The sequence below is a fragment of the Branchiostoma lanceolatum genome, chromosome 1, assembly GCF_035083965.1.
Source record: "Branchiostoma lanceolatum isolate klBraLanc5 chromosome 1, klBraLanc5.hap2, whole genome shotgun sequence".
Lineage (NCBI taxonomy): Eukaryota > Metazoa > Chordata > Leptocardii > Amphioxiformes > Branchiostomatidae > Branchiostoma > Branchiostoma lanceolatum.
In genome coordinates, this window is record NC_089722.1 from 40,816,272 (window position 1) to 40,839,188 (window position 22,917).

The window sequence follows — 22,917 nt, forward strand, 5'->3', positions numbered from 1 at the left end:
TTAACCTCTTTGGTCTGAAACAATAAACACTCCTTTTCTGTCATTCAAAATCTTTATTTTTCAGATACTTGCGTGATTCATATATCAGAAAAAACTTCACAATAACTCCGATATTTTCCACTGAAAACAAAAATATCACATGCTTTTAAAGGAACCAAAACCTTGCCCTGGGGAAGTCGTAAAGGGAGTGCTCCTACTGTGAGCTGCCCAGCAGGTTGAGGGCTGGATTAATCCCCCATAACCACATAAATTCATAAAAGGATTAGATGTCTGCCAGCCTAGGACAATAGCAGGGACAGATTACCATAATAACTGTCAGAGAATTCAAACTTTTTTCTGTACTGGTTTTTCTATGAACAGTATCAAACCATGCAGAATGGCCCAGATATCTATCAAAAAGTCACATAATCCAAGGAAGTTTCAATCAGATAAGATCCCTTGGATAATCAAGACAATGCTATCTAAAACTTTCAGTTTGGGGGAAGCTAACCTTGTTCAAACTTTCAAACTTTCAAATCGACCCTGTCAACGTTGTGCTAGAGTGTCTAAATGGATATAAATTTCCAATGTCTTCCCAACATTAGCCTAGGTTGTGTGTCTAGAAATATGACTTGGGATTTTTTGCGTCTTCTTGTTGTTGTAACCAGCATAGAATAGGGCTCTGTAGAACAGTACATATAACTGCTAGCCAATGTCTCAAACTAAATTGCAAGCCAGTGTTGTCATTACTTTATTTCTTGGCTAACTGTCCTTCAAGCTAACTTCTTTATGTGAGCCATACTTCAAATTCTTATATGTTATCTACAGATTTCAAACATGACTTGAAGAGTAACTTGTACATGGTAAACTTTCTCAGCCAGGCCTCCACTGATGTGCACTGTACGGCTGCCAGGGGCATACTGAAGGCTATAGTTTACATTATCCCGTATTTATATAGTTTTACTGGGGTCTTTAAGTTTTTCTATCACAGTCACATAAAGGTCATATCTATAAACCGGATAGAGTTGGTGACTAATGGCTCCCAATAGGGGGCCAATATTTGGGACTAGTTCGAAACTAGTTCGTGTCTAGTTATTATTTATTTATTTCAGCTTTATTACAGTTTACCGGATATTTGATATAAACAAACTATAGCTTGCATGTCCTTTGCAGGGCGATAATGACGTGACGGTAGCCCAAAAGCAAGCAAACAAACAAATAGAAATCGTACGAACAAACAATGGTGACACACAACTGTATCAGGCTATTCTCGTTTTTTACTATTGTTGAACTTTTATTCCCACCATACACGCTATATCCAATTATAAGAATCTCCCTTTGAAATTCTCTCTAATGACATATGCAAATACTCTAATCTAGGTGACATCGCTGTGTTAGGCGATTTAAATGCAAGAACTGGCTTGCTAATAGAAAATTATTTTGACACTTTTGCGCTTGACAATCCTACATCGGACGGTATCAGTTTCACCAAAAGTAGACATAACAGAGATATCAAAGTTAATAACTATGGCAAAACATTGATAGATTTATGTTCAGCAGCGGATTTGACTATTCTAAATGGTAGATTCGCGGGGGACCTAAAAGGCGACTTTACCTGTTATCACTATAATGGATCTAGCGTTGTCGATTATTGTATTGTAAGCAAGTCTCTATTGTCCGATGTACAATATGTAAGTATTACCTCAGTGAAAAAAGAAGCCGTCTAAAATGTTTGGACGCCGTCTAAGAGCGTTTTAGTGCGTCGGAGCGCGTCCCAGACCGTCTGTCCTGTCAGGAACGGCGGCGGATACGTCGCGCGCGTTCAGGCCGTCCTGCCCGTCTGTTAGTTGGACGCCGGGGCGGCCTTCCTGGCCGCTGGAAACGTCAGAAACAGCGTCGGACGGGGCTATAAAATAATTATTTACCCGACGCTCCCGCCTGTCGTCATTTCTAACGTGTGAAAAGCACGTTTTCAGCTTCTGCACATGCGCAAATTTGAGTGGTAGTTTCGATTTGACCGTTAACTGTTACAGACCATTTGTTCAGTCAGTGCTCGTTTTGCTGTAATTTTTTGCCCATTTCTTGGATTTCGCGCACTTTTGGAGGATGGAATTTACTTCTAAAAGCAGCTGTATCTTTCTACAACATCCGGGGTTTGGTTTTATTCCGGTGACTGAGTTTATATCGCCAAACAAGACGTCGATTGTGAGAAGAATCATGATAAGAACATTATTTGCCGTGGCGGGCCCGCCGCTGCGATCTTGGTTCGGACAAGGAGGTAATTCGAAAGTCAACAAACTTCCGTCGGCAGAAAAAAGGGATATCACCAAAGAAGCTGAGTTTTATCAAGCTGGCTGAGTTTATTTTAGCGGAGACTGGTAAGTGAACAAGTATTTCATGTTGATGTTTCTTTACAATGATGAGTTACCGACGAGGTCTCACGGTGCCCTCCCCACTTACGAAAGAAATGATAAAATAGGATGTTGCTATCAAATACCACGGGGGAAAAAGGCACATAAGAATTGTAGAATACCTGTTTACAATATCTGTTGTTTTAATAAACGATGAAGATGCTGTGAAAATGTATATTTAGACAACAGAAAATGATTTCAACCCACCAACTCGCGGCACGTGTGGCAGAATCTTACCGCCCTTCCGACTCCGATTACGGGGTAGCAATTATCAAACTGAGGATCTTGTTTGGACCCCACAAAATACAAATAACAAAAGGATACTGTAGAATACATATTTAGAATATCTCCTGTCTTATTTTAAGACTAATTGTGCACATTCATGAGAAAATAGAGAAGATCAAAATTTTTAAAGAATTTGCACCCACCCTTGATGACTTGTGCGCGCCCGTCATGTCAATCAAACTTCCAGCCGGCGCACGCAGTCAAACTTCAAAGGCCGGATTGAATTTCACAAAGCTGCGCCGCTGTGTTAAACGATGTTTTTTAACCGCGGAGCAATGTTATAAGATATACAGGTTGAGAAGAAATTCGTTTAATTTAGCTTCCAGTCTGAGGCCATGGCGGCCGTGGGTGGTCTACTACGCCAGTCTGGCTGCATATTTTGTTGCCCCAAGCGGCCATAAAAATCAAAACCATGTCCGGATTGGACGCCGTCAGAAACCGCTTCTCAAAACGGAGCAACCTCCTTGAACGGAGCAAGCATTTCCACAACACATCAAAACATCTACACCTTCACTGTTTAAAACATTCCTAAAAGAAAGAGTGATTACACAAGGGTACACAAATAAGCCATTACAATACTGGTGGTAGTTGAGCGTTCGCACAAATGTATTTGAAGTGACCTCTGACCTCTCACGATTTTTATTGTATCACACTCGATTTTGTACATAACTGCCATTCATTTGTATATGTATTGTTCCTTGTATGATCTTTTTAATGTATTAATGTGAACTCCAGGAAGAATAGTGGAAGATTGTATCTAACACTAATGGAGATTCAAATAAAAACAAACAAACAAAGCATGCGCACAGCGCCCGGATTAGCACCGGAAAATTGACGCCGTTTGCGCCCGTTCCTGGGGGCCCACGCGGACGCCGTCCAGGACGTCCGGGACGTTTTCTACGACGTCAACGACGCCGTCAAATGAGCCAATCTAGACGCGTCCGCGTCAGAAGCGCCGTTTGCGCCCGTCCCTGGCGTCGTTCGGCGCCCGTCCCCGGACGGCGCCTGGAACCCGGCGGGGAGCCCGCGCGGACGCCGTCCAGGACGTCTGGGACGTTTTCTACGGCGTCAACGGCGCCGTCAAATGAGCCAATCTAGACGCGCCCGGCGTTTTTCAGGCCGTTCATACCGTCCAAGACGTGACATCAAGAGATTTACAACCCGTCCAAGTCGGTCTGCGGTCATAATTCAGGACGCATCGAATTTCAGTGGACGCCCGTCACAGACGGCGTTCGGCCGTTTGGGACGGTTTCATTTTCACAGAGGTAGTCCAATCACCCAATTTTCCGACCATTGCCATGTTTCCTTCTCACTGTCAACAAAGTATTCCCCTCATGTTCCAAAAGCTACCAACCAGATTAAACCCAAGCCAACAGCATTCATTTGGAACGATGAATCAAAATTAACATATCAAAGTATTCTAGATAATCAACATACAATTTCAGAATTTCAAAAATTTTGCCAAACATCTTTCTGTTCGACAGAAAAAGCTGTCACAAATTTCACAGATTTATTGTTAGACGTAGCTAAAAAGTCACTTAAAGCAAAGCCCAATAGACAAACAAAGAAACCCACACAAAGCGGTAAGAAAAATAAAGCTTGGTTTGATCAGTGCTGCTGGTCTTCACGCCAACGTTTGAAAAGACTATCGCTGGCATTGAAGAAAGAACCGTGGCTAAAAGACACTAGAAACAAATATTTCACAGCTTTGCGTGACTACAAAAAACTCATCAAACAGCGTAAACGGAAGTACAATTCCGACCTTCTGTTAAAATTGGAACATTTTAACAAAAACAATCCAAAGGAGTTTTGGTCACTTTTAAAGTATTTGGACAAAGAAGTAAATGGAAAACACAAGTCAAATACTTGCGATCCCAATATTACGTCAGAAGAATGGATACAACATTTTACAAGTTTGAATAATCTGATTAATGACAATAGTTTTGACACTATTTTCGAAAAAACTGTCACTGAATACCTTAATCAATTAGATAATCAAACCCCAAGCCCCTTAGATTTCCCATTTACTGCAGGGGAAGTCTTGAATGGTTTAAGTTTATTGAAAACGGCAAAAGCTTCCGGTATTGACTCAATTTCAAATGAAATGTTGAAGTATGGGGCAAAAACCTTATGTCAGCCATTAGTGACTCTGTTCAATACTATACTCAACAAAGGCAACTTTCCTTCTAACTGGAACAGAAGTATTCTTACGCCAATATTCAAATCAGGTGATAAATCTAATGTAGACAATAACAGAGGAGTAGCAATTTCTAGTTGTCTATCCAAATTATTTACGCTCATCCTAAACAACAGGTTACAAAACTTTGCAGAAAGTAACAACCTATTAGATGACACCCAGTTTGGGTTCCGGAAAAGATGTAGAACTTCAGATAATATATATATCCTAAAATCTTTAATAGACAAATACACAAGTAAAAAAGGTGGGAAACTATTTGTATGCTTTGTTGACATGAGGAAGGCATTTGACAGTGTTTGGCGGGATGGGCTGTTCTATAAGTTGTATCAATGTGGTATTGGAGGAAATTTCTTTAATATTATAAAATCCATGTATAGGGACGTGAATTATGCCGTTAGATTAGACAATGGACTATCAAACTCCTTTCCTTCCGTATGCGGAGTAAGACAAGGATGTAATTTAAGCCCTTTACTATTCAATTTATTCATAAATGACATATCTAAGTGCTTTGATCCCACGAAATGTGATCCTGCAGTCCTAACTTCAAAATCCCTAAATTGTTTATCCTGGGCAGACGATCTCGCTCTGATATCATCGTCAAAACAAGGGCTACAGCATTGTATTGATTGCCTAGAAAATTATTGTAAGAAATGGAAACTATCTGTCAATGTTTCAAAAACCAAGGTTGTTGTTTTCGGCAAAGGTTCTAAGAAGAAATACAAATTTCATATTTATGACAAAGAAATAGAAATCACTGACAGCTATACCTACCTCGGTATTCCGTTTACATCATCGGGTAAGTTCAAAAATGCCAGGAAATATTTAAAAACCAGAGCAATGAGAGCACTTTTTAAACTCAAGGCTCTTATACTCTCTAACAATGACGTTTCAATCAATCTTGGGAAAAACCTATTTGATAAATTCGTCAAGCCCATCTTTATGTACGGCTCAGAGATCACATGCTTTGACCGTTCTTCCAAAACTATGAAAATTATTGCATCACATACCGGTAACATCCGTGAATCTTCTCAAAAGGTTCTGTCAACTTTACTAAAAATACTTGATATTCAAAATAACTTTCCTGCCACCATTCGAAAAACCACCTCTTCTGAATCTAATAGTACCTATGTTGTATGTTTCGAAAGAAATACAGATAAAGAAATACTAATGCGTCATGCCAATAGCCAAACTCTACGAGAGAACGGCTTCCAACTCATAAACCTACACGCAAATCAACATATTCCAGAATTTGACATCATTGATATGCGTTTCCAGAAATTCCTGTTAGGTATACATGCCAAAGCCTCAAACGATGGTGTCAGAGGAGAAATGGGAACTTTCCCAACGATGATGGACGCAGAAATGCAACTTGTAAAATACTGGCACCGCTTAGTTCATTTACCCGAAGATACCTTACTTCGGGAGGCATACAATGCTGTTCTTTTAGGAGAACATGATTGGGTTGTCCACGTGAAAAATATCCTCAACTACCACGGTTTTGGACATGTATGGCTGAACCCGAAGTCATACCATATAGATATAATCAACACTCAGCTACGACAACGTCTACAAGATGTTTATATACAAAATTGGCATTGCGCTATTCGAAACAATTCCAAACTTTCCTTTCTTTCTACCTTAAACAAGATTTATAAGCAAGAAAACTACCTTTCAAACATTAAGAGCCTCGACGTACGTAGAGCAATCACAAAACTCAGAATTGGCTGCCATAAATTAAGTATAGAAACGGGGAGATTTCAAAAACTCCCTATAGACCAGAGGGTTTGTCCATTTTGTCCAGAGGTAGTTGAAGACGAATATCACTTTTTGATTGTATGTCCCAAATATTTTGATTTACGTAATTCACTATACTCAATGCTATCGTTGGACTTACCAGGATTTATCTCAATGGACTTAAATAGCAAATTTAAGTACATAATGACATGTGACAACCCATGCATGGTATACATTGGGAAATATATCAAAGAATGTCTAGACGTAAGAAACTCCTCCAATAATTGTAAAATCCCATTGTCATCCCATACTACTACACCATATTGTATAAGATAGACTAGTACACCATATTGTATAAGATAGACGGATTAGCCTAGTAGAATGTTATCTATGTACCAGTGAATGCCATACTCTGTACCTTGTACAATTGTTGAGCAATAAAGTTATTATTATTAAACATACATTTTTGTGAAGTCAGCTTGTATGAAAATATATGCGAATATATCTATGGAACGCAATTAGCAATAAAGGACTGGAAAAATCTAGGAAATACGTGTCGATCAATGGGTTTGTCAACTTTGACCAGAACTAAGGAAAGACAAATTCGCTTTTGACTGAGCGTAAATTATAGATTCTTATACGCTTAGCTCACCATATACGTGTCTAGAATTTTATCTACAGGGATTTCACTCAAATGATTCAAAATTCAAAAACATATTGACATGTGACAACCCCTGCATTGCATATATAGAAATAGAAAATAGTGACGATGATCCACTGTATTCTGCAGCCCAGGTAGAATTTAGAAAATATTTGAAAATGTATGATAGATAATATATGAGACAAATGCCCAGAAGTTTGAGATTCCACCAATATCTTAAAGGTACATTAGTGCGGGCTGATTAATTTCAATGTTATGTTATCGATATGTTATGTAGTTTTATGACGCATTTCTGATACGTGGTAATATAACATTGTATAGTATTGTGATTAGCCAAGTTTGCTAATTAAAAATCAATCTAAGCTCTTTCACGGAAGACGAAGCTGTCCCTATCTGGGGATTGTATCATCCTGTTCACCTGTTTCATGTCTTCTCCCGACCATCCAACGTGGAAGTTCTGAACAATCTACATTGAAAAATATCATCATTATCATCATCAAGTCCAAGTACGTACCGGGTGGTTGGGATGAAGGAAAAGAACAGGTGACAAGTTTTGTCACAGTACACAACAAAAAATGGTAGGGTGAGACAGAACAGGGACAAGAACTAACGACAAGACAAGTACAAATTTTACACATGCATCTTTGAATCAGATGTTCCGGTTTGTGTCAAGTACAGAGATAACGTTAGATATCAAGATTCAAAAATGAAAAAAAAGTAGTCTGTAATATGTTATGCCAAAGAGGTTGAATGATATTTTCAATCTCCGGGTTGTTTTTAACCACTAAAATACAACGGAACCTACCCTGACCAATCCAAGGTGCAGTTCTTGTTCTGCAAAACGCCGGCCTAGAGAAGGAATACAGAATGACAAGATTAACACGATATCTAGTTGATCATGAATGTTATCACTGAAAACTTCCCAAGTGCACATAACAAGATTCCGGGAGAGTCAGAGAAAAAATCAGGAAAACATTCCAGGATAGTCCAGAATAAATTTTAGATCAAGGCAAAATTCCAGGAAGACTTCCAGCAAAGTCCAAGAAAGTCCGTACCGATGCACATCCTCGGTCCGTAGCCGAACGGCAGCAGGGTGAACGGTTGGACGCCGCTCGACTCGTCATCACGGAGCCATCTTTCCGGTTTGAAGACTTCCGGTTCCGGATAGTATTCCGGAAGTGAGCTGATGACGTCATGAGCCATAAAGATCATTGTCTGAAGTAAGGTATACACAAGCACATTAGTCTAAAGTACATCGTCAATTGACAATACTTTTTGTTCAAAATGCCAAGTCATGTCCAACGGATGAGACTATAAGGGCACGTGACCTTAGCCATTTGTCATATGAACTGAAGAAGGTCATCGTTGTTAGAGGTGACGGAACGTAATTTGTTTGTATGAACATTTTGTTTATCGTGTCTAAATACAGTTCAGCTACAGATACACCATTAACTACCAATACAGATACTATTTCATGTTATTACGTCATTTTACATCATGTTATTTTGTATTGAGAACGAAGCTTATTGGTCTGAATTTAATCTGACAATAGATGTAGTTTATTGCAGTATCTGACTGACCTACCTTCGCAGGGACGACGTACCCCGACAACACGATGTCTCGGTCCAGCGTTCTCACGTTGTTAGGAACAGTTGGATAAAGCCTGAAAAATTTCGATACGACGAAAAGATCAAGTTAAATATGTAATACTATCTTCTCACGGTTGCAGATAAATGTATCGACATATTCGAATACTTAGCCATGCGTTTCTAGTAAAATTCGTAGGAAGTCGTGCAAATGCTTAGGCACCCTGTATAAGGCCACTTGAAGATAATGGGTTATATGTGAATAGGCCAGGAACAGCATCTCCATAGAACATCATTATGAGAGACTCACTTCCCAAATGCTGAGAAGCAAGGTTTCTATATAGTATATATATCCTTTCATGTACCTGAAAGTTTCCTTCACCACGGCACGAAGGTAGTGCATCTTGTTCAACATCTTATCGTCTACGGGCTGCCCGGCTGGGACCACCTCCATGATCTCTTGGTAAAGTTTCTCCTGGGCTTCGGGATTTTTCGCCAGCCAGAAAAGGTTGAACATCAAGGTGTTCCCCGTCTGAATAAAAATGAAAATTAAGCTGGCAACTAAGAAACGATATGTACGATTAAATATATACTGTACCTACTTCATACTTATGACCAGCCATTGGATTGGACTTGATGTCTAGTACTTTTAAAGGAAGTTTGGAAATGGAAAGAAAGTGGCTGTTCGCCCAAAAAAGACCGGTGACTTGAAGATGTTGTGACTACATCAACGCACTTAATAGTAATGGAATTTCGAGATAAAAGAGTCTTCCTGTACTAGGACGAATTCAGATGATCCCGAGAAAAATGATGAAGCCTCAATGGGAAGGATTTGAAAACTAGTTTGGACCGTTCACACGTGTGCGTATAATCCGAATGAGTTCTGTACTTATATTTGTTTGAAATTGGTTAAGGTGAGGTGTGCGGTCGAAGAAGTTCTTTTTTTTCGGTTCGATAACCAGACTGCATAACGCTGGGTCAAAGTAGAAAACAACTTATTCGCCGCATACTTTTACCTAAATCACAACATGTTACTAGAGTTAAGTATTTGTGCTACATCATACTTCAGTTTTGCTATGTTTGTTTAGCGATTACGGTGTCTTTTTATCTATGTGAATTGGTATTGAATTCTTATTTTTATTTTAGTTGAATGTGTGATACTTGTGTGCCGATTGGTTGAAAAAAGAGCTTGCGACACCAAAAAACACCCCTCCCAATAAGATAGTATGGCGACCCTGTGACGTCACAATTCAAGATGGCGGCCACCAAACATGCCAACGGATCCAACAAAGGTTTTGCTATGCAAACCTAAGAATGCACAACTCATACGGCTATACCGTGTCGATCCCGGCAGCCAGGAGGTCCACCGCCATCAGCATGGCTTCCTCGAACGTGACGTCATTCCTGGACAGGAGGCTCTGGAGGAAGTCCGTGTTCGACTCGGTCAGTTTCCCATCTTCGGTCTTGCCTTTAGTCAGCTTTTCCTTCAGCAACTTGGCAGCGACACTGGGATTTGATGCCAATCCAAATATGAGTCAAAACTAGACTTAAGTATTTGTGCTACACATACTTCAGGGTTACTATGTTAGTTTAGCGATTACGTGGTCTTTTTATAAATATGAATTGGTATTGAATTTTTCTTTTTTTTTGGAGTTGAATGTGTGATTGTTGTGCGCCGATTTGTTAAAAATAGAGAGAACGCTAGCGACCCCCAAAACACCCCTCCCAATAAAATGATATGGCGACCCTGTGACATCACAAATGAAGATGGCGGCCACCACACATGCCAATGGAGCCAACAAAGGTTTTGCTACGCAAACCTGTAACTGTCCATGAAGACCACCCATGGGGAGCAATGGAACTACCCACAGAGGAGCCAGAAGCCATTGGGCTTGTTCAGCTGAACTTTTAGACCGGCCTACTAAATGCGGCTACATCAACCTTCAACATTTGCAACAATCCCCCCCCCCCCCCGTGCTCGCGCCCTCAACCTCATGAGGTTTAGCACAAAATACCACAAGGTAACACAAGGATAGTCTCTATAGCTACCAGACTAACTACGTCGGCAATAGAAAGGATATTTGCCAGGGTTTAACTTGCAGGCTCCTAGGATTGCACATTTTACCCTCACTTCGTGCCCAACTAGTACTCCATTAGCCATAAGTTAGCATACTATTCACTCTATTTGGACAATTTCTAATATTTTCTAGCATTCCACGCGACCTGGTAGAAGCTAGCACAAGGAGACTACATGAAAAAGAACTAACTTTAAGCCTGCAGCTGAGATACTTACGTGTGCCATTGGTCGACTGCCTTCTCAAACTTCCTCCACGTTGGGGTACTGATGTACTTGTAAAGACCGACTGCTGACATCTCCAGCTTGCCGAATGCATCGAAGAAGTCGTTGACCCCGTCGATCATCATCTGTGCGTCAGAACCCGGTTCAAGGTCTTCCAAGGTCAGACAGCCGAGCCGCTTGTCCAGCACAACCACGCTGATCGCTGAGAAAGAAAAAAGTAAAGTCATTCATCGTAGAGTTGACAAAGTTGTGAACATGAAATAAATCACTTTTGTGTCATGGGCCGCGATAATGTTCGATACGGCTGTTCCGGACCGGTCCGTATTTTCCGGTTTTGCCCGGGCCACGATTCGCATTGCACGGGCTTCCATCAAATAATTCGAACGCGCTTCGAGTGCGCTGGGTGCGCCACTGTCAAACACAGTATTCAGACGTTTGGATCGCTGTTGTTACAAGTTTTTGGTCGAGGAAACGTTCTCAACTTCTAGCGGATTTCACTCCGACCCGCGGTGGGGCTGGAACCTCGGGCGATGCAGAATACATCTTGTTGTATTCTATACATAATATATACACATTGCACGGTGTGTGTAAAATATGGTTAATTGGGAAAATCAATATTCTCTTCCTTATGAAACGTTTCCTAGGTAGGTTCTCATACTCACACTCTAGCGCCCATCTGTACACGTAGCTGGTGAAGTTGTGAATTTGACCTCCGCTCTCTTCCTTCTCTGTCAGAGCCCTGATGACGTCAATCAAGTCCCTGGTGACGTCATCCTGTAGTGAGGCGTACGCACCGACAGTCTTGGGCCGCATCAGGTCCTTCTGAACCGAGCTGCGCACGCGCTGCCACTCCTCTCCGTTTCTAAGAAATAAAGACGAAATCTGATCTTCCTGTCTGCAAAGTCTAGATTTAATGTCCGTTAACCTTTATCCATCACATTCAAGCATATGAAGCACTGATATTACTAATATGCAGCGCACGGTTACAGTCACATTCCTGTAAGCTTAGCACAAGAAATGTCGAAACTTGATTTGTGCATGTGCGTGTGTGTGTGTGTGTGTGTGAGTGTGAGTGTGTGTCTTTGTAAGTGTGTGTGTTTGTTTGTGTGTGTTTGTGTTTGAATCTGCATTGTAACGTAAAATATTCAAAGGAAGATCGTAAAAATGAAGACAGGAGAAACAACTCAATATTGATTTTTTTAAAGATGTTAATGGAAAATAAGCAACTTTATGCAAAATATTTGTGCATGTGTGTGTGTGTGTATGTGTGTGTGTGTGCGTGTATGTGTGTGTGAGTCTGTGTACGTGTGTGTGTGTGTACGTGTGTGTGCATGTGTGTGTGCTTGTGTGTGTGTGCGCGTGTGTGTGTGTGTGTGTGTGCATGTGTGTGTGTGTGTGTGCGCGTGTGTGTGTGTTTGTGCGTGTGTGTGTTTGTGCGCGCGTGTGTGTGTGTTTGTGCGTGTGTGTGTGTGCATGTGTGTGTGTGTGTGTGCGCGCGCGTGTGTGTGTGTGTGTTTGTGCTTGTGCGTGTGTGTGTGTTTGTTCGTGTTTGTGTGTCAGTGTTTATGTGTTTATTGTCTATACCTACAAGTTTGCTACTCCAGCTGGCAGCTTCTTAAGTTCCCGGTAAATTTTCATGCTCATCAGCGGAAGGCGCTCCGGATATCTCCCCTCGTTGCGGAACACCTTCTCGATCTCCTTGGGATCGCTGATGACCACCAAGTCCATCGGGCCAAGTTTCTCCCGGTAGATGATCCCGTAGGTCCTCGTTCTCTCCCTGAATGAGTCCCGGAGGTTTGTCTTTACCGGGAATCGACCTGAAAATGAATAATATAATGGGTAGATCTGAAGCACAGAGGACGAGGTCCTCCAACAATAGAACGAGAAATTCCGAGTAGAGTAGAGTAGAGCAGCTAGAGCAGAGCAGAGCAGAGCAGAGCAGAGCAGAGCAGAGCAGAGCAGAGCAGAGCAGAGCAGAGCAGAGCAGAGTAGAGTAGAGTAGAGTAGAGCAGAGTAGAGTAGAGTAGAGTAGATTAGGGTAAAGTAGAGTAGAGTAGAGTAGAGTAGAGTAGAGTAGAGTAGAGTAGAGTAGAGTAGAGTAGAGTAGAGTAGAGTAGAGTAGATGAGGGTAAAGTAGAATAGAGTAGAGTAGTCTAAATGTCCCCTTGGCGCCTGCAACCCCGCTGCTTCGCCGAATTTCGTGGATCCGTGCCCGAGTTCGATCCTAGCTATAAGGTCAACTCCAGCTCAGACATGCTGTAAGGGATTGCATTCGTCATTTCGGATGGTGACGTAGAGCCTGAGGCCCCGTGTATGAGGGAGCTTGGGGCTCAAGCGTCAAACCTCTGCACGTAAAAGAATCCAACACACATATCTAGAAGAGTAGGGGTGACCCGGTTTGCTTGGCCACAAGCTACTAGTACTTGAAAAAGGCATCATGCTTCACCTCAATTTGAGAACGACTGCTTTACCCTTTACTATGAGTTCTCTTGCTCCAGTGATTATGAATATGATTTGTTATTTGTACTATTGCTACACTACTGTAAAACAATGAAATATACAATAACAGAAAAGTAGATACAATTCCCTCGGCCTTCTGAACAGAGAAAGGAGAGCACCATTCGAAACATGACATGTATGCAAAACGCAGCAAAATAGATCAAAAGACAGTCAAGGAGTAAAGGCTCAAAACATCTGCTTGGAGGTCAGAGCTCCACCAGGACCCTGATTGGGTGACGTCATGACTCACGTCATGGGTCAAAACTACACAGTCGTATACATAATAGGGCGGCATATCCTGAACATTCGTCTACTTAACTTGAAAAGAAGCCTTGCAACAACAAGTCAGCGCATCAAACAACACATGACATACGTGGCAACCTGAGAACCATACAGCCAATTACAAATCGATACCTTTTACCGTGTCTACGTATACCTGCCTGATCATGACCTGGTAAGTTTAACTAAAAGAAACTCAGGCAACACGTACAACCTGGGCATTATTTACGTAGTGATTGCAGATCGGGCGATAAAAAAGAAACGACCGAGTTACCTTAAAATAGACGTGGTGCTTCAAAGGGGGAGTTTTAACCTTTCACCTTTTGAATCTATATACTGGGCACCACAAGGTAAAACTAGTTATGGCTTTGGCCCTCCCGTGTTACGTACCTAAAGGAGTGTACTCCAACGCCGTACCGATGAGGGGGAGACCCTTCGGCCCGGGGATCTCGTCGAACGGCCGAGCGGCTGCTTCGTGCGCAGCGCTCTCTTCCGCCCTGGTGCTCTGTGGACGGTAGGTCGTTTTCAGAGCCGCCAGACTTCGTGCGCCACAAACACGGAACAAACTCCCTCGCTGTCCGACAACTCTCTGTAGCAAGGACATCCTGACACTCGGTTTAGGAAGGCTCAACAGGTGTCTAAATGATCAGTCAGGCCTCCACGATAGGTTCTGAAGAGTTTCTTGTTGTCAAGTCAAGATGTGAAGAGTTGCCAGTGCTGGTTCTTGACATGAGAAGGCCCCTGCACAAATATGCAAGGACACTAGGTTGTGTCGATTTACGTTTGTGGGTGACTGTTTGTCCAGGTCATCGTCCGATTGGTCAAGGCCAGGTCATCGTCCATGTCTCGAGTCATCCCGCACGGACCGAACCATTCTTGACGGGGAGGGGGTGGCAACCCCTACTTGTACATGTATTTTCCTGTGATTTGTTTGCCACTATTACAGACCTGCACGGTTGTCCGGAGAGCTAGTTTTACACTATTGGTTTTGTATGTCATTGATTGGTCCAAGTGAGCACGTATGGTAAGACAAGTGAATTCAAGTTCATTACAATGTCATGGTATGTTAACTATGGACATTAGGACTTCATTTGTATTATCAATGTGGAAGATTTAAATTCCAATGGTGGTAAATGACTGGATTATTTATGTATCGCCCATACTAGGTATGGGCGGTACATATTGTGTTTGTTATGTTTCTTTCTCCTGTCAAATCTTTCAAATCGATTCACTCGGTGGTCTCTGGGCCAAATGGGCTCAAATTTGGTATATAGGTAGAGTGGGTAAATACCCTGGGGTGTTTTTTTTTTCCATTTTTTTGATACATTCCTTTAAACAGATTTTATTGAGGTTTTTCTGACCAAAAACGTACTTTTTGGCCTAGCTCCTGTGCTCTGGAAATATATCCAAATGACCTGAAATTTGCTATGGGGATACATTGAAAAAATATTCGAAGAACCCCATTCGCACTTTTGGCATACATCACTTCAAAATACGATTTTGGAGGGTATTTTGGGGCGAAGATTGCCAACACTACCTAAAGGTCAGTGACCCCAAGCCCCGTGCAGCTGGCCTGCGAGTCTGAAATTTGCATGATACGTGTTGGTCCACCGCCGGAAGAGTCCATTCTTGTATGTGGGGGACATTTTAAAAATTCAATTTTGGGCTTGGTTGATCATCAAAAAGGTCCAGTATTTTTGGTGGAGGTTTTTTTAACAGACCAGTATGAATATGGGTGCCGAGAAGAGCCCATTTATGCATAGGCTTTCAAATTGGGAGAGATCCATTTCTGACTGGTCTTATATTCAATTATTTATTCAAATACCAACATTGGAGACATACAACAAACGTTAGCCTCGATGCCACAATCGCTCTTTGCATGGGGAAGGAAATGGGCGATAGATGTTGCATTTGCTCCTGCAAATGTTGCCTTTCTAGTTCTTCTTCTTTTCAGACCTGATATTAGATATGTGTACTAAGTAGTGACTGCGAAATTCGCAAACTGATAATAGTACAGGCATTTTTCAAGATGTACAGTAACTTATGATGTACAGTGAACAAAGAGACAATACAATGAGTGTGATACAACAACAGTGGGATGATTTATCTACAACCTTTTAATTAATACAAGGGAAAATTGCTACGTCGACAAATATAGTCTGAAGGAACTTTACAACAACCATTCAAATTACAGAGAAAAAAAACAAGAGTAAATCTTACAATTATGACAAAACGTCTCTTTAAGTTTAACCATTGATTGTATAGTTTTCCCCCAAGGCACATGAAAAGTCAACAACTATCGCCTAGCTACATAACAGTCCAGCAGGAATGGACCATTGAACAATTACATACATACACGCATAAGATTGGTCACTTCAAAACTGGAAATGCATTTTTCAATTTTCAATGGCACTATTTCAGAGCCTTACATTTCAATGAGATGCCTATTGACTTTTAAGTTTGTACATTTTCAAGTCATTTTATTCCTTTCATGTTAAAAAGTGCTATCTTTTTTCGTACTTAATGGTCACCAAGTAACAAACCTGAAGTTAAGGGTTACATGAATAAGACTGAAACAGCATCTCTTCTCCTTAAGTCAGAAGCATCATGATTAAGACAAGCTATACTGACTAAGAGTGACTAACTGTCCCAATGGAAGAAGCGTGGTGTTACAAAAGGCTGCTCTCAAACCAAAAATTTAAGAAGTATCTAATCTGAAATTCTTCAAATTTCCAAATTCCAGGTGACCAGTATCAATGCAACTTCTTATACTTCAAGCTGTAGAGGGTTATGTATATTCGACCAATATTCAAAATCTCCCCATTAAAAACCATCAGTAGAAATTATCCAAATTTCTTGTAGATTTTTCTACACTTCACAAAACATGATTAATCAAGTCATAAGTCAGCTTTATTTAAGGATAATATACATAATATAAGACAATTTACCATGATTTTTTTGAAATAATACAATTTCTTGAAATAGAATTCTGATGTTCGGCTGGACATCATCATACAAACAGTTTGAAAAGACTGTATATTTTCACAGGAAATCTTACTTTGCTTCATATTAGGCCACACAAAATGTACTTGCTGGTTCTCATTTGTTCTTAAAAAAGGAGTGCATCAACATGAAAACAGAGTCTGAGGCGAAAGTCCATACCTTGGTACACATGCTTTCAGGGAGTGGATACAGACTTCAAATTTTAGTTTTCCACCCATGGCCATTCCTGTTTTTATGTTGACCACTTGCTGACAATGAATGAGAACCAAGAAATTAACTTGTTGTGGCCTATGCTAACTTGCTTTCATATTTACCTTTCCTTATATTCCCCCTCCATAGTGTTAGACATTAAACATTATTATATACTTTTCCTATAACCCAACACGATTTCACAGAGCTGAAAATATGCAGTCTTATCAACAACAGGCCTTTTAAGGCTTCAAATTTTGGTAATATTTGCACAATTCTTAGTTGGCCTCCATAAATACACGTTATGTACATGGTTATGGGACTGTACATATTGGTATCCATCCATTCATCTTCCTTTGCTCCTGGTTTGGTGTGCTGTTCATTGTACGGGTGGGGAGGGGGGCTGTGGGCCGCCTTCCTATAAAAACAAATTGAGAGACCAAATCATTACAATTATTGCCAATTGCCAAAATTCTAAACAAGTAAGTTATTCTCAAATACAAGAAATATGCTGTATACCAGCAAATACTCACAATTATTGCCAATTACAAACCTTACTGCCTCTCCAGAGTTTAAATATAGAATTCTGTAGCCAGCTTCAAAATTTTAAACAAATAATACAAGAAATATGCTGTATACTAGCATACGATAGTACTTTTATGTATAGGATTACAAAAGAATTTAACAGCACTTGGTGGTAAATGTGCAGATGTTGCACAACAAATCCATGTGTGTTTTTTGCCACACTTTTAAAGAATTAGCCAAAGAGGCTTAGTGGGTGTTACTCCACTGCCATGTGTATATAACCTTACACAAATATCTAGGTGCACCAGTGCACCCATAGTCAAAAATAAGGTGCACAAGTCCAATTCCCGTGCATACACACCCAGCAGTTTGAGTCGTGGATAAGATCTCATGAAGAAAAGTAAAAAGAGACTTTGTGGCCTGTCTCCTGCGGCCTGAGCGGATAAGACTTACTGCAGGTAGTTCTAAGGTTTGTGCATGTGCTACAAAAAAGGGAAGCAAAAAGAAAACACACATACATCGTTGGCAGCGCTGGGTTTCTGGTCGCCCTGACCCCTGAGACTAAGTTACATTAAATCTGAAGTCACTACTTATCTGAATACACTTGTATAGTTGTTAAGAAAAAGTGAAAAGACACATACATCGTTGGCAGCGCTGGGTTTCTGGTCACCCTGACCCCTGAGGAAGTCACTACTTATCTGAATACACTTGTCTAGTTGTTAAGAAAAAGTGAAAAGACACATACATCGTTGGCAGCACTGGGTTTCTTGTCACCCTGACCCCTGAGACTTTTACATTAAATCTGAAGTCACTATTTATTTGAATACACTTGTCTACTTGTTAAGAAAAAGTGAAAAGAGAGTTACATCGTTGGCGGCACTGGGTTTCTGGTCGCCCTGTCCCCTGAGACTCTTACATTAAATCTGAAGTCACCATTTATCTGAATACACTTGTTTACTTGTTAAGAAAAAGTGAAAAGACACATACATCGTTGGCAGCTCTGGGTTTCTTGTCGTCCTGACCCCTGAGACTCTTACATTAAATCTGAAGTCCCTATTTATCTGTCTACTTCAACTACTTGTTAAGAAAAAGGGAAAAGAGAGTTACATCGTTGGCGGCCCTGGGTTTCTGGTCGCCCTGCCCCCTGAGACTCTTACATTAAATCTGAAGTCACTATTTATCTGCATACATGTACATGTACACTTGTCTACTTGTTAAGAAAAAGTGAAAAGACACATACATCGTTGGCGGCTCTGGGTTTCTGGTCGCCCTGCCCCCTGAGACTCTGTGGCCTGAGCAGGTACAGCACTAGGGCGATGACGACCCACGCGATCATCATCATGGTCAGGGTTAGACCCGCATCGCCCTCCGGTGTGCCGTTAGGTCCAGGTGCTGAGGAGAAACATGGCGGTACATCACAAACGAGAAATCAAAGGTCTCATACGGGAGGGGGTTCTCCCCCTCACGCTCCTCCCCCTAAAAAATTTGTAAATTGAGACCCCCCAAACATGGTTTTGGTATAATGTTATTCTGGGTAACTTTTATGTGCATTTTAAAACTTAACTTTTGTAACGAAAATTTAGTTGTGCTCCTTTTTTTTTTAAATTCTACACAAAAGTAGCCGGCACAAAATTGAAAGTAGGCGGTGAAAATAGCCGCCTGCCAGCTTGTTTTGACAAGGCTGTAGCAGGCAGAGGTGCAAAATTAGGTAACCGGCCGGGCTTAACGGTTACAGGCTGGCTGCACAAAAGACCCAGTCCAAATAATGTATTATAAGCCCCAAAAAGGCTAGGAGAGCTTGCTATGGACACTAATTGATTGCGAGCATCTCGCTGATTCTGTCTTCTGTATTTTTCCCACTGGCTCTCAATAATGTTACAAACATGCATATGGTTCTAATCAGCATGTGGTTACTATAACTAGTATAAGATATCCCATAAAGATAAAAAAGTTAAAAGCTGTCACACAAAAATAGAAGGATTTGTAATTGTGATTATAAGTAGCAGAGTTAACAACACCCTGCTTAAGGCAGCTAAAAGCTGTGGAAACGTACGTGACTGGTGTGAGGATATTGACCGTGGTTGTGCTAAGAGAACTCAATTGACATACTAAGCTTATGAAGCTTAGCATTCACGGATTGGTTCTGTAAGCGTTGTTTTACATAACTAGTTTGTTTCTCAATGTTTCTGCCCCATTGTACAACGGTAGAAGACTTGTATGAAACAGATACTTACGGTCTTGGACGCACTCATTGTCAGTGCAATATTGCTGAGAATTTCTCAACTGAAAGGAAAAAACAGAAAAGTTACTTTAACAAAGTTCAGTGCCACAGAAAACAGTAAGCACAAATGTAGGGTTTACAGTAAAATATTGTTACAAATGTATGCTAACACAGAAGGTAGAATAAAAGATGGCACAGCAAAAACACAGCAACAATTTTCTTGCATCGGATTGAAAGCTAAAACCTTAACTAAGAACATTCACTCAAAAACATGAGTACCAGAGCAATGAGCCGGCCCATCACGGACTCGTGTGAACACACACACTCGCAGGGATCAAACCCACCCTCCGCCATGACTCACAGCTGCCAATCAATCTATCAAGCAGGGCTGGGAACCAATCAGCAGCCTTGTAACTTTGACAGGTCTGACGAGAAAAGTTTTGAAAGGAGGAAGACAGCTAGAAGACAGAGAGAGAGACAAAGAACACTTTAAGAAAGTTTAATTTTCAAGAAGCTGCACTTTAGCAGAACAGTCTTTGATTCTGGGTCAATGAACTAAAAGTAAAAGAAGCAAGAACATCAACATGGCTGCGACGAATAGTTTCATAAAACCAGAATGAAAGACTGTACCACATGATTCTTATGACAGAAAGTCCCACTGAATAGTAAGCTGAGACTTGTACACATGTACAAATTATATGAAATTCTTTTTCTGTTGAAGGTCAGGATATGATGGTTTGATGCTTCAAAACTGCACTCATATTTCTATCCATCGAACAATCTCAGCAAACGTTCAGTAGGACTTCTGTTTACATAAGTTCTATCGGTTTCCAATGGTTACCAGTTCGAGCAGTCGGTCCATCGCGTGGAAGTGGTTCCACACACACTCGCACGGGTCCCATCCGCCCTCTGCCATCCTGGTGTGCTGAGCAACTCTCGACTCCCTAACAACTGAAAACATGGCGCAAATGGATCATACCGTTTCTTACAAACATAAGTGAAAAGTACAACTATAACAGTACAGTTTAAACCAGTCTCAAATCATAGATATATTAATATATGTTTTATTTCTTGTTGCCTTTTTACAAAATTCCTCTACAGCTCTAGTAGCTAACTGGAAGGTCGCCCAAATTACAGTTTTATACCATAGATCTGTTTCCAACTTTCCGTTCCTTTTGCTTTACAGAGAGTTGGAAAACAAATCTGGATTCACTTGAAGCTTTTCTTTGGAAAAAGATTTGGGGAACAGTTTAACCATATTGCTCTGCAAAACGTCTAGTGTGCACAACACATAATTAAATCTGTTTCTAACTTCCTGTTCCTTACAGAGAGTTTGACAACATATTCACCCAGCTTCTTTAAAATCCTCATGATCAGTTAGTATTGCATCACATGATTTGTACAATGAGTGCAGTAACAAAATGCAAATCATCGGTTCAGCTCCGTGGATCGATTAAGCCTGTGGGAAGATGCACCTGTTGAGTATTCTTTACTAGGTCATTTGTACACAGGTGTGAAATGCTTGTGGTAGATGAGACATATGTGAATTACTTTTGTGATAAAATTCTTAAGATAAAATTTCACGCACACCCCTCCCTGTTCACTTGCTGAAGCTGAGTAGGCCTACATTAGACTATAGAGGCGAACTGTCAGAAAACTAGGTTAATACAAACAAGTACATCAAGAAAAACTAGAATTTCATAACACTGTTACGACTTGCAAAAAGGCCACTAAAATATCTCTGTGCAGCAAAATAAATGATTAGGTAACAATAGGTTGTTCTAATACCTCTCCCTGAGCCAAAGTAGTTGTTAATGGCATATTGTTTTGTGTTTCTCATCATTGAGAAGGAACTATCAACATTAAAAGTTTATCAACCCTGCGCCTGTTTAAGTTACCATATGTTAACATATCCGAGTTGCTGTAAGGTTGCATCCTGTTTAGAAATGCCACTCTGTGACTCACAGTTATTTATGTGAAATATCTTGTCTGCTGAGCAGATATTCATGACAACAACATAAAGGTTGTAAAAAATCTTTAAAAAATATACACACAGGAGATTAATAGTACTTTGTTAATACCTCGAAATATCATATGCCTGCTTTTGCAATATGAAATTCAAAATACTGTGCCTGGACGTGTGTAGCTTGCCCAAAGGCAAGTTGAAGTTTCTTTTATTTTTCCTGCAATTATCTCAATAATTATCATTCCGAAAATTACTAGTTGCGGATTGTTACCTTTATTTCCCCCCCTTATGGTAACTAAGATAAGAGTTATTTGCAAACCAAATTTTATTTATTGTGAACCCGCAGAATGACATGAGATTTAAGAAATCCAACAACCGTCAAAGATCAAAATTATTTCTACCAAAATTACCCCCCCCCCCCAAAAAAAAACTTCTGTTCATGTTTTGGTTACCTTTATTACGTAAACGTACCTGTCGCAAAAAAGGGCGTATCACTGATCTAATTATTCTAACCGCAAAAAAATTGGCAACGACAACAAACGTTTTATATACTTAGCTGACAAAAAGAGACCAAATAATAATATAACTGTAATGTTGTTTAGAACTAGGGCGAAGCCATGAGGAAATAAAAATATGCCAAGTTTTACGTACTCGTTTGATCAAAACAAAGATGGCCGCCATATTTTCATAGACGAAAAAAGTCAACACAGACACCGGTAAAAAAAAATCCCCATTTTTCATCACAAACAAGCCATGAAATGAAACAACAGTTATGCCACACGATAATTGATTTCTTACCTTCAAAACGGTAGGAATGTTTGGACGGTAATGTCCTGTTTAGCGTTGTTAATCCAGTTTTTCTGCGGGAGTTTCAGGAGATATCTCAGACCGGTTCACTACAAAAGGACACGTCAACTTAACTACAGTGCCCGGATGTAGCCCGGGAACCAAGTCCCCATAGCGTACCAAATATTATCCTGATCAGTACATTTTGCGTCTGTAAATCTGGAAAAATTAACATAATTCTAATACAAAAATGGACAATGTTTGCTAGAAATTGCATATATATCTTTTTACATCACT

The 22,917-nt window shown here is 40.6% G+C and overlaps 2 protein-coding genes across 3 annotated transcripts; both read right to left on the reverse strand.

Annotated features, from left to right (window-relative positions):
• Positions 1–5,071: 5,071 nt before the first annotated feature.
• On the reverse strand, positions 5,072–14,757 carry LOC136423177 (probable cytochrome P450 49a1). Its single transcript, XM_066411239.1, has 10 exons — positions 14,321–14,757; positions 12,741–12,969; positions 11,815–12,014; positions 11,147–11,354; positions 10,191–10,359; positions 9,219–9,385; positions 8,852–8,930; positions 8,323–8,482; positions 8,073–8,116; positions 5,072–7,733 (listed from the first exon to the last, which is right to left on the reverse strand). Exons 1-10 carry the CDS (start codon positions 14,532–14,534, stop codon positions 7,626–7,628), a joined length of 1,578 nt encoding a protein of 525 aa, XP_066267336.1. The 5' UTR covers positions 14,535–14,757; the 3' UTR covers positions 5,072–7,625.
• Positions 14,758–16,029: 1,272 nt separating this feature from the next.
• Positions 16,030–22,781, reverse strand: LOC136423184 (small integral membrane protein 14-like). 2 transcript variants are annotated; one of them, XM_066411259.1, is made up of 5 exons: positions 22,633–22,781; positions 20,148–20,326; positions 19,882–19,930; positions 18,888–19,039; positions 16,030–17,540 (listed from the first exon to the last, which is right to left on the reverse strand). In XM_066411259.1, the coding sequence occupies exons 2-5, from the start codon at positions 20,220–20,222 to the stop codon at positions 17,502–17,504; spliced, it is 315 nt and encodes a 104-aa protein (XP_066267356.1). In that variant the 5' UTR covers positions 20,223–20,326; positions 22,633–22,781; the 3' UTR covers positions 16,030–17,501. The 2 variants fall into 2 exon arrangements, with proteins under 2 accessions (XP_066267356.1, XP_066267349.1); XM_066411252.1 differs by lacking the exon at positions 20,148–20,326 and adding an exon at positions 20,710–20,819 and having other exon boundaries at positions 22,633–22,776.
• Between the last annotated feature and the right edge of the window lie 136 nt (positions 22,782–22,917).